General features: G+C 41.2%; 1 protein-coding gene across 16 annotated transcripts in view; it reads left to right on the top strand.

Annotated features, from left to right (window-relative positions):
* AAK1 (AP2 associated kinase 1) overlaps positions 1-10,916 on the top strand; it is a 171,749-nt gene extending 160,833 nt beyond the window's left edge. For all 16 annotated transcript variants that reach the window (XM_059891794.1, XM_059891793.1, XM_059891798.1 and 13 more), the window contains one exon: positions 908-10,916. In XM_059891794.1, the coding sequence (XP_059747777.1) occupies positions 908-2,022 (1,115 nt within the window). In that variant the 3' untranslated portion in view covers positions 2,023-10,916. The remainder of the gene's footprint in view (positions 1-907) is intronic.
* Positions 10,917-12,701: the final 1,785 nt, after the last annotated feature.

Genomic DNA, 12,701 nt, shown 5'->3' with positions numbered 1-12,701 from the left:
ACATACTTCTAACCTGCTAATATTTTTGGAAGGTAAGCTCTCTTGCATTCTGATAATTGTCTGTTTGATCTTGAAAGCCAGAGCACCCTGAGGCACCTCTACCTAGATAGAAATCGATTAGCATATTAGCGTTTGCAAATACTTCTGTAATTACCTGTGCATTTTCCTCCTTTTGCTTAAAGAAGCTTATGACAGATACATTTAAGCAGAGGAGATCTTTGCTAACTTGGAAGACTGAAAACAAAATTCCAGGGCAACTCCAGCTGAAGGTGATCTGTTAAATGTGATATTGATTATGTCTCCCTTTTGAAAAGTGCCTTCAGCATTCATATTTGGGGCACTCTTATACTCTTTGAGTAGTGTTTATGATGTCAATCATCAAGTAATTGTGTATTTATCAAGCAGCCATGTTCTGCTGCTTTTTTTGGAGGGGGGAGGTGCAGTTTTCAGTCACAGGCGGTGGGGAGCAGGTGACCACACATCAGATCTGAACTGAGTTTGTCCCCAGACAGTATCTCTGCATCAGCCCGAACTGTCACGGTAGATGTGGAGATGAGGGACTGGGTTTTTCATTCCATCCAGAGCCAGTCAGGTAGAGCAGGTGTCAGTGCCTGGCCCCACGCGTGCAGGAGCATTGCATAGTTAACGCTGAATGTCTGTGTGCCTAACACCTTCATCTCCTTTCCTCCACATTGTTCCTCGTGTTCCGAAATGTGAGACCTTGATTGGTTGTGTTCCAATTTGTGTGCCGTTTCCTTGCCTGACTTTTCTTGTTCTGTTTTTCCTTTTTCCATTTTCAACATCCATTATTTGGTCCCACAATGTTCCTGCCGCGGGTTGACCATTGAGTGTTCCAAAGAGCGTTGAATGGACCAGTGCATTAATTCTGCATTTTGTGCTTTTCTAGGTCTCCAGAGAGAGCCCATTTCCTCTCCTGTAATAACTGTAGAGCACTTTAAAGAGTCGACGGGTGTTAAAGGCCTTCCCCTATACCCGGACCCCTCCCGGGTACCTGGCACGAAAACTCAGAACAGTTTGGAATCTGACTACTTGGCCCGAGATGGCCCTTCCAGCAACAGCTCGTTCCACAGCAGCGAAGAGGAGGGGACCGACCTCGAGGGGGACATGCTGGACTGCAGTGGCTCTCGCCCTCTGCTTTTGGAGTCAGAAGAAGAGGATGAGAGCTGCAAGCCTCCGCAGGGGAAGCTAGGAGGAGCTACTCCCTTCACTCAGCCCGAGGTCACTCCTGCGCAGGCCAAGGCCTCGCAAGGTGGGAGGAAGAACCAATTCGGAGCCCTCATTCAGCCAATTGCAGATGGACTCGGTGAGCCAGATGTGTTCGCCACTGCCCCCTTCCGGAGCTCAAGGATTCCCGCTGATGACATTTTTGCCAAAGCCCCCTTTGTCTCCAAGGGCAACGTGGCCCCTTCCCAGCCAGAGGAGACGGATGTGTTCTTGAGAGCTCCCTTTACCAAGAAGAAAGGCATGGAGGAGTCAACAGTTGCCCAGAGCCCCGCCCAGGAGCAGTCCGGTCTCCTCAGTCAGACCGATGACATCCCTCTGCTCCCGGGCCTCGATCGAGCCGTGTACCCGTCTGCCCGAGCTCAGTATTCCATGGCTGGCTTTGCCCAGCCGTCTAACCTCCCCTCCCATCCTGTACAAGCAGCAGACCATCTTGACAGCATCTCTTCCAGGGGCTCCTCCCTGGAATCTGGGGCCCATCCTAATGACAGAAACAAAGGACCTCAGCCCCAGAAAGAAGCTGTCTCAGGCCCCGTGGCAGGCAAACCATTCCGCCCCCAGTCTTTATCCAAATATTCCCGTCACTATAGCCCGGAAGATGAGCCGAATCCAGAAGCCCAGCCCATCGCTGCCTACAAAATTGTTTCGCAAACCAATAAGCAGTCGATAGCTGGCTCCGTTTCCATCACATCCCTTGCCTCCAGGACTACGGAGCTGCCAGCTGCTGATCCTTTTGCTTTAGCACCCTTTCCTTCGAAATCAGGCAAACAGAAACCTTAGGAACCATGCCTGAGCCTCAGGCCTCTGTCTCTACCCTACCCTCAATACCCACCACATCACTCCCAGCTGAGCCTTCCTGAGAAGATTATATCAATTATTCTCTTTCAGTTCCATGAGTCAGAGCAGAACTTCTTGAGTCAACAAACTCAGTCGAGGTGATACTTAGTTGAAACTCCTTTAAGTTATGCTCATTGCTTTTGTTTATATTGATTTCTGGACTTTCGGTGAGCGTGTCCATCTTCACCTCCACCCAGAATTCTGCTTTCTCTTGTGTGCCTAGAAACTGTTTTAATCTCAAACTACTTGTCAGTAAATCCAGAAATAACTTCCCAAAGGGGCCATGCTATTGCTACTTTGATTCCTGTAGTTCCTGTTCTGAGTCATGTCTAATGAGGAATTAAGATGAGTTCCTCCCAGACTTGGTTTCATACTCTTGAAAAGGGTACATTTCAGGAAGGAAACACAAGATAAAAATTCTGCTCATCAAAAGGAAGTGTGATCCCGAAGATACTAGTCATTCCTCTAAAACCAGCAACTCTTAGAAAGCTCTGGATCTGAGTCTGTGTAGGCCACCCTGGTCCTCATGCATGAGTGTCAGTGGGTGTGTAACGTGTGTTAGATCCTTTCCTTTGCAGAAATGCAAACAGATGAGATTTCTGTGCTGGTGTCTGCTAATGTGGAGCTTTCTCCCACGTGCACACTTTAAAAATTCATGTGAGTGCACAGCTGTGTGTGTACATGTCTGTTTGCACAGGAAACATTCTTCCTTTAGGTAAATCCTGTCCCACCTTGCGTACAATCACTCATTTGCTGGTATTTGTTCTCCTAACCTAACTTCCTTGAACCCTGTTTTTATTGCCTTCTTTTCTCATGGCAAAATTTAATTTATTGGAATGAGTAGGAAAATCCTTCTGGAATGGAATTTTCTAAGTAGATTGTTTTTTCCTTTAGAATTTGCTATTAACAAATTTCATTTACAAAGTCTTGAAAAATTATCCTTATACAGTTTCCCCTGAGAACAATAGAAAAGAACCCTTTGTTACAGTTACAACCACTGGGTTTGGGGTCTAAGTAATTTTAAAAAGTAATCAAGTAATTTTAAAAATCTTAGGTCTGAGCACTCCATGCTGTCATTACAAAATTAATTGATCATGAGACTAGGCTACAAACTAGATTTGCTTTTTGTTTTTCCACATCCTTGTCACCTTCGTCTGCCCCTTGAGGAAGTAGAAACCTGAGACGTAAATAAGTTTGGGAGAATGGAAAAGAGCTGAACCGGTCAGCCACAAGAACCTTTCCATTCTTTGTCCCCTCGGATGGTGAAGCAGGTCGGACAGGTGCTTGACTTAAGTTTTTGAGATGTCTTCTATTTCTGGAAAGCTCTAAGTTATTCTTGACTGTTCTCATGCCCTTTATTATTATTAGTGCCTTAAGTTGAAACTTACATCTCAGTGGGAAGATTTCTGCTAAAGAATTTCATGTTTCAACTTGAAAGTTCCCTGTGACTCCTAGTAAATGTTCATGATTTCTTCATTAGCTGGAGAAGTTAGAAGAGCTGCTCACCAACCAAGAGTAATGACTTAAGAATTATGGGAAATTCATCCGAGAATCAAGCCTGAATGCCAGACTCGATTGACGTTGACTAAATGTCGTATTTTTAAATTTGAAATTCTGGGAACTTGACAGTAAAATATAAACAGATACTTCTCAAGACTTTTTCTAGTTCAGTCTCCACCTATTTCAGCTGTCCAAGTTAAAAGGTAAATAATTGGCAGTGGGTCAGGGCTCCTAGCAGTGGTTTTTCCAACTGAGGCTTCAGCAGTGCCGCCCCTTTACTTTTGAGGATGCTAAATGTTCATTGGGCTTTTCTCCCAATGATCATTTCTGAATTTTCTGTGTAACAGTGGACGTTGAATTATCTTTCTAATTGACTGATTTTGGCTAACGAGTATGAAAATTTGCACCCCAAATTCTTACCTTGGTCATTATCAGTGCACAAGCCTGCATCAGCAGGAGTGAAAGTTCAGTTCAGTCGCTCAGTCGTGTCCGACTCTGTGACCCCATGGACTGCAGCACGCCAGGCCTCCCTGGCCATCACCAACTCCCGGAGTTTACTCAAACTCATGTCCATTGAGTCAGTGATGACATCCAACCATCTCATCCTCTGTCATCCCCTTCTCCCACCTTCAGTCTTTCCCAGCATCAGGGTCTTTTCAAATGAGGCAGCTCTTCACATCAGATGGCCAAAGTTTTGGAGTTTCAGCTTCTACAGCAGTCCTTCCAATGAATATTCAGGACTGATTTCCTTTAGGATGGACTGGTTAGCTGTCAAAGGGATTCTCAAGAGTCTTCTCCAGCACCACATTCAAAAGTATCAATTCTTTGGTGCTCAGCTTTCTTTATAGTCCAACTCTCACATCCATACATGACTACTGGAAAAACCATAGCTTTGACTAGACGGACCTTTCTTGGGAAAGCAATGTCTCTGCTTTTTAATATGCTGTCTAGGTTGGTCATAACTTTTCTTCCAAGGAGCAAGCGTCTTTTAATTTCATGGCTGCAGTCACCATCTGCAGTGATTTTGGAGCCCCCCAAAATAAAGTCTCTCACTGTTTCCATTGTTTTTTCATCTATTTGCCATGAAGTGATGGAGCCAAATGACATGATCTTAGTTTTCTGACTGTTGAATTTTAAGCCATCTTTTTCACTCTTCTCTTTCATCAAGAGGCTCTTTAATTCTTCTTTGCTTTCTCCATAAGTGTGTCATCTGCATATCTGAGGTGATTGATATTTCTCCCAGCAATCTTGATTCCAGCTTGTGCTTCATCCAGTCCAGCATTTCTCATGATGTACTCTGAATATAAGTTAAATAAGCAGGGTGACAATATACAGCCTTAACGTACTCCTTTCCCGATTTGGAACCAGTCTATTGTTGCATGTCCAGCTCTAACTGTTGCTTCTTGGCCTGCATACAGATTTCTCAGGAGGCAGGTCAGATTGTCTGGTATTCTCATCTCTTTCAGAAGTTTCCACAGTTGATTGTGATCCACACAGTCAAAGGCTTTGGCATAGTCAATAAAGCAGAAATAGATGTTTTTCCGGAACTCTCTCACTTTTGCAGTGATCCAATGGATGTTGGCAATTTGATCTCTGGTTACTCTGCCTTTTCTAAATCCAGCTTGAACATCTAGAATTTCACAGTTCACTTACTGTTGAAGCCTGGCTTGGAGAATTTTGAACATTATTTTGCTAGCATGTGAGATGAGTGCCATTGTGGGGTAGTTTGAGCATTCTTTTGCATTGCCTTTCTTTGGGATTGGAATGAAAATTGACCTTTTCCAGTCCTGTGGCCTCTGCTGAATTTTCCAAATTTGTTGGCATACTGAGTATAGCACTTTAACAGCACCATCTTTTAGGATTTGAAATAGCTTAACTGAAATTCCATCACCTCCACTAGATTTGTTCAGAGTGATGCTTCCTAAGGTCTACTTTGACTTCATATTCCAGGATGTCTGACTCTAGGTGAGTGATCACACCATCATGATTATCTGGGTCGTGAAGATCTTTTTTGTGTAGTTCTTCTGTGTATTCTTGTCACCTCTTCTTAATATCTTCTGTTAGGTCCATACCATTTCTGTCCTTTATTGAGCCCATCTTTGCATGAAATGTTCCCTTGGTATCTCTAATGTTCTTAAAGAGATCTCTAGTCTTTCCCATTCTGTTGTTTTCCTCTATTTCTTTGCACTGATCACTGAGGAAGGCTTTCTTACCTCTCCTTGCTATTCTTTGGAACTCTGCATTCAAATGGGTATATCTTTCCTTGTCTTCTTTGCCTTTGGCGTCTCTTCTTTTCTCAGCTATTTGTAAGGCCTCCTCAGATGACTATTTTGACTTTTTGCATTTCTTTTTCTTGGGGATGGTCTTGATCACTGCCTCCTGTACAATGTCATGAACCTCCATCCATAGTTCTTCAGGCACTCTTTCAGATCTAATCCCTTGAATCTATTTCTCATTTCCACTGTATAATCGTAAGGGATTTTATTTAGGTCATACCCAAATGGTCTAGTGGTTTTTCCTACTTTCTTCAGTTTAAGTCCAAATTTGGCAATAAGGAGTTCATCTGAGCCACAGTCAGCTCTGGGTCTTGTTTTTGCTGATTGTATAGAGCTTCTCCATCTTTGGCTGCAAAGAATATAATCTATCTGATTTCAGTATTGACTGTCTGGTGATGTCCATGTACAGAGTCTTCTCTTGTGTTGTTGGAAGAGGGCGTTTGCTATGACCAGTGCGTTCTCTTGGCAAAACTCTATTAGCCTTTGCCCTGCTTCATTCTGTAGTCCAAGGCCAAATTTGCCTGTTACTCCAGGTATTTCTTGACTTCCTACTTTTGCATTCCAATCCCCTATAATGAAAAGGACATCTTTTTTGGGTTTTAGTTCTAGAAGGTCTTGTAGTTCTTCATAGAACCGTTCAACTTCAGCTTCTTCAGCATTACTGGTCGGGGCATAGACTTGGATTACCGTGATACTGAATGGTTTGCCTTGGAAACGAACAGAGATCATTCTGTCATTTTTGAGATTGCGTCCAAGTACTGCATTTCCCACTCTTTTGTTGACTATGATGGCTATTCCGTTTCTTCTAAGGGATTCTTGCCTTCAGTAGCAGATATAATGGTCATCTGAGTTAAATTCACCCATTCCAGTCCATTTTAGTTTGCTGATTCATAAAATGTCGATGTTCACTCTTGCCATCTCCTGTTTGACTGCTTCCAGTTTGCCTTGATTCATGAACCTAACATTCCAGGTTCCTATGCAGTATTGCTCTTTACAGCATCAGACTTTACTTTCATCACCAGTCACGTCCACAACTGAATGTTGTTTTTACTTTGGCTCCACCTTTTCATACTTTCTGGAGTTATTTCTCCACTCTTCTGCAGTAGTATATTGGGCACCTACTGACCTGGGGAGTTCATCTTTCAGCGTCCTATCTTTTTGCCTTTTCATACTGTTCAGAAGTGAAAAAGATGGGAATATTCAAGGAAGGTTCATCCTAGAAACTCTTAAAGTAGAAGGTCATTCTAATTCACCCTTTGAAACTACTCAGGATTACCTTTGTAACAGCCCTGTGGAATTACTTTTCTTTGGTTTTTTGATCAATCCCTCCTGATCATTTTTGTTCTCAAGATGAAATCAATAAAATGGTGATCTTATTACATAATTGAATTATTTGTCAAGCTGAGCTTGTAACCCTTTTTTATTATATTCTTGCTAGAGACCTATGCTGGGTGGAGACTCTGTAAATACCTTTTTTGAACAAGAAATGAATATAGACACATACAAATTACTTTTGTCTCCTTAATGATGCATGAACATTTTTGGATTATTGGATTACATTAATTATTAGCGAATAACTAGTGGATTCTGTGCTGATCATCTTTGGATCATATAGGGTAAATGCATCATGTAGAGATAAAGTGTTCTTGGGACTTCCCTGGTGGTCTTGTGGTTGAGACTCTGCTCCCAATGCAAGTGGGTACAGGTTCCATTCCTGGATGGAGAGCTAAGCTCCTTCATGCCACACAGTGCGGGCAAAAAAAATAATAAAATTTTTAAAATAAAGATAAAAGATTTTTGTAGAGGCCATCTTGAAATCTGGGAAATTTAGCTTTAAGAAATCAGGAGTGCTCAGAGTGCTTTGAATTAAATAGCAAATGCATGTTTCCAACAACTACAGCAAGCTAACATTAAAGAGAAAAAACATATAGTGAACAAAATGCTGCACTCCTTGTTTAGTTTGTTTTCTGTTTTATATGCATTACACATATGAAACAGAATGCAGGAACCTGTGACCTTTCATTCAGTGGAGTGCAATGAGCCACAATATATTTAGACATAAAACATTGACCTAGAGCATACACTGATGAACTCTTAAAGAATCCACGTTAATCGACTAACACACAGTATTGAATTAATGAAGTTATCTTACGTGTGGTGAAAAATGTTTAGCATATCTATTTCTTAGGCCCACTCTTGGGTGTGTGCTTAGTCACTCAGTCGTGTCTGACTCTTTGCGACTCCTGACTGGAGCCCACCAGGCTCTTCTGTCCATGAGATTCTCCAGGCAAGAATACTAGAGTGGATTGCCATTTCTTTTTCCAGGGGATATTCCCGACCCAGGGATTGAACCCACGTCTCTTCCATCTCCTTCATTACAGGCGAATTCTTCACTGGCTGAGCCACCAGGCTTACACTGAGAGCCCTTTAGCTTCAAATCCTTATTAGATTGGAAAATGGAAAATGAACAAAATTTGATGCTACAGCAGGTGCTGGACAGGATTCGGTGATATCTTGGCCACAAATTCTTTTTCATTTTGGGCTCACTCATTGTTGAGTTGAAAATTTCATATGTGTGGACTGGTGTGTACATATTTACACCCCCATATTAGGTCTGCGTGTAGCCAGGCGACCAAGATTTCTTTTTGAACTTTTAAGAAAAATACCAATATCTTATTGACCCATTATTTAGTAAGTTTTAGAATACATGTACATCAATGTTTTCAACTATTTGGTGGACATTTCACTGACATAAAGTAACAGATTTCAGTTCCTTTAAGATAGGTGTAATCACCAGAGTGATCTGGCAATAGAAATTCACTCATGCTGTATTTGTTTCCATAATGAAAAGTTGGCAAAACGTAGGTTACATAATATGTATGCATTGTATCAAATAGAAAATTCAGAGAAGAGTGAGATCTAACTCACTCTAGCGGGAAGAATACTACTTAAGTTGGGGCCCCTGGGGTCCCTTTAATAAGGAAAAATGTTATTCTCTGCTGTGTCTTTGAATTTGAAATTGGAGAACACAGGCCAGTCAGCTTTGGAATGGCTGCAGGTCACACAGATGCAGTTTTATATGAACTCAGATTGTTCTGATGAAAGGTACATAGGAGAGTCACTAAAAAGACCTTCTAAGGAGATAGGAGCACCTTCTAGATGCCCACAGCCATTCCTGAGTTCTGACCCTCCAATCTTGCCTTCTGGAGTAAATATGAAGATTTTAAATAGAATCATGTAATTTAAATTCTTAGCGTTTCCAAATGACTGTCAACTATCTGTTTGTTGATTGATTGGTTTTAACCAGCAGAACACTTGCAAACTTGTGAAGTTCACTTAACGGAAAATTTCAAAATGCTTGAAAATAAAAAGTAGTATCTAGTTGGGGATTGTTTTTGTGTTCTTTCACTGTAAGATAAATATGCTAGGTTGTTGAAAACAACTTAGCTGCTCCCCCTTGTTGTGGGAATTCACACTGACGGTGTCTCAGTTGCCAGGATGCCTCCTGCTGTCTGACTTACAGTCCTGCTAGCCTCATTTGCACCTTGACCTTCATTAGGAATCAGGCCTAAGTGTGATGCCTAAGATCCCATCCTTAAACTGACAGACTCTGGTCTTTTCTGGTTTTTCTCTATTGCTGCAAGTCTATGTGGCTTACCTTGCTTGCTCATTTCCTCATTTGACACTCCCCTATTATAACCATACCAATAAGTGGGGAATGTAAGAGAAGACTGAAGGACCATGTTGGTTTTTACTTACCTTCCTTTTTACTCTAAACAGTTTCTTCTTAAATTTCAGCCTAGCCTGTGATAATATCACCCTGGAATAATTCTAAATAAAAATGAAATGGTTCACCTTCCCCATATCTTACGGATTAGAAGGAAGGTTGGCAGAAGCCCAGCCTTACTCTTCAGAGACACAACTCAAAAGCCCCATGCTCTCCTAGGACACAGGGGCAGGTTTATGCATGAAGGGACTCTAGAACAACTTGTAAAAGGTAATTTGTAATTCCATAAGAAATTTAGTCTGAGCTACTTCTCAGCAATCTCAATACGAGTGACAGTATCTTGAGTTTATAATAGCAATGTTTTGTTCTTGAAATCAAGTCAATGTTATCTACATTGCATTATAAGAGAATCATATATACATGTTAGAGGGATCTGTGTGATTCCTTTTGGTAAGGAATTGCAGAAATATTTTTTCCCCCATATCAGTTAAAGTGAGACTTTGGGGGCGAGAGAAGACAATATCACCTTTCCTTTCTGAAATGGCAAATCAGTTATACTCTGAGTCAACCAAAGACTCCTATTTGAGGAGTGTGCGTGGAGTGTGTGCATGTGTGTATCCTCATGCTTTCTGCCATGGTGTTAAAGACCTCCTGATGAAGGCATCCAAAGAATAGCAAGAGGTGACAGTAGGTGTTTGAAATGAGTAAATTCAGTGCTGTTTACCTACAACTTTGTGATCTAGAACTGGAATTGTTCTAGATGAAGGGGAGAGAAAGCAGCCGCTGCTTTAGACTCATTTCCACAGTAAGCATGCTTTTTTCATCCACAAGGATGAAACTCAATAGCGTTTGACCTAAACACCTCGTTCATGTGTGGTATTGGGAGGGCAGTAGTGACTAGAACACTACGAGGCCTGTAAGATGTTACTTTGAAATTCAGAGGGAACATTTAACGTCATTTGTTAGGAGACAGAAACGGAATACAGGCCAAGGACCATGCTCATTCCAGGAAGAAGAGGTGAACTCCCTTTACTGACTATATTTTGAGTTGACTGAATGAGGAGGTCAGTACAACTGTGAGAATATTGAGGTCATCAGACCTCAGAAAACAGTATGTGCATGCAATCTCAAGGACTATGAACATGGGAAAGGGAAAGAGACATTTATAGAGTCAATCTTAACAGTTTTTGCAATACCTCTTTTTTGCAGACTCTTGGATTTATGTTATTGCACCCTTCGTGTGGTCTATCTTATGTATCTGCTAGTTTTTATGGATAATTGTTTGAGTTGTAAACTTCTGTACACTTTATTAAAATGGACCTAATTAAAATAAATGATTTACACTTTGCATTATTCCTTAAGTCAAATCTTCCTAGGACTGAAGGGCTCCATATGTGTCTTTCACTTAGTACCAAGCTTTATTCTACATTTTTAAGTTTCAAAGAACAGCTTTTGGTTGGTTGGTTGGTGAATTGGTTTCCAATGCTGGCAGTTATTTCCTGAGACCCACTTTTCATCTGGATGTTTGTGGAGACATAAATGAAATAAGATAATGGAGCCTAAGGACTGAGCTGGGAAAATCACAGAGCTCCCTAATATGTAAACTTTCCTGTGAACTTCTAAAATGTGTTACCTGAATGTGACCTGCATCAACATGCAGCCTTCAAAAAAAAAAAAAAATCTCTAAAAAGAGACCATAAGAAACTAGAAAGAGAAATCTTGGGTGGAAATGGATTATACCTAAGAAATTTAAAATTCATGCTGTGAGGAAAACCTGCCTCCTGTTTCCTTTCCAAATCTGAGAAAATAACAGAGCTTTGATGAGCCTGACACCCACTGGACTGAGTTCACAGGTATGGTGTTCAAGGAAAATTCAGGGATCCAAAGAACTCTGGTATAAGATGCATGAGTAAAACGAGAGTTCGCCTACTTTTTCTGAAGATTTATTTTAAGATCTGATTCATTTATCTTTAAATATACCTAATTCCACAATGTGAAGTTCTTATGGTTTTTTCCTATTTCAAGTTAACCAAAAGCACAGTCTTCCTTACCTGTGACTCAGAGTGCTCTGGGGGAAACCCTTTCAGATGCAATACTCCCACTGAGATGCAGGAGTCAGAGCTTTCTGCAGAAGTGGATGGAGTTTACCTGTGGTGAGTCATCTCTGCCTTAATTGGAGCCAGAGCCAGAGTTAAAAGCTCCAGTTCCCACAGGGTGATCTCTGATTGCATTCATTCACCCTTTAATGACTCACTTTTGCCAGCCCCGAGATGGGTTGGTGAGAGACCAGCCAGGAAGGAAGTGCCCTTATATTGTGCCCTAATCAAGATCCAAGGGGGAGGAGCCAGAGTAAGATCCGGGGGAAAGCCATGAGCTGATGGTTTAGACCTGTTTCTCTGGATTTGAAGGCAAAGATCTTTCCCCTTATGTTTCCTTGTACTGAATTATGTCACCTTTCATGGAAGGAAACCAAGTACTTCTTCATAGCCCAGAGGCCCAAAAGGACTCCAAATATTTTCTTCAGAAGGCAGCCCAGTTTTCTAGGGCTGAGATATGGGGCCAATACCATCGCTGCGTGTGGAATTCTTAAAGTCAGGTATTGTGAAATTAGTAGTTTTATACAAGGACCAGATCTCCCATACCACATCCTGTTTTTGAGCAGTACTTATTGACCCCAAGCACATATTTTATTTTTCACTGTAATGAAAGCTTTCATTATCTGGGAGGAACTGATCACAATTTTCTCTTAACCAAAATTAAATATAAACTGTCAGCCTTTTTTCAGTTTATAGTGAATATCATTCAGTTTAAGTAAAATTCAAAGCAGCTAAAACTACACATAAATTGATGAAAGCATGAAATCATGGCAATTTAAATCGAAATTTTGATTTGGGAAGTTGGAATTTACTAGATATAGTGGCCGCAGGAGAACTCAGTAGCAGAAACTATTGGCAAAATTTGAAATGAACCAAAAATTGACTAATAAATTTCCATTGTAAAATGCTTATAGAAAAGACCAGATCCCAATGAACAGAATTACAATAAAATGGAAATTCAGTGCATAGGAAATTGATCCAAGAATTGAGTTGACTTAATGGAGTTGCTTTATAGAATTTCTT

Source organism: Bos taurus, chromosome 11, assembly GCF_002263795.3.
Source record: "Bos taurus isolate L1 Dominette 01449 registration number 42190680 breed Hereford chromosome 11, ARS-UCD2.0, whole genome shotgun sequence".
Lineage (NCBI taxonomy): Eukaryota > Metazoa > Chordata > Mammalia > Artiodactyla > Bovidae > Bos > Bos taurus.
Note: the sequence above shows the minus strand (reverse complement) of the source record. Positions and strands in the feature narration are given on the sequence as shown.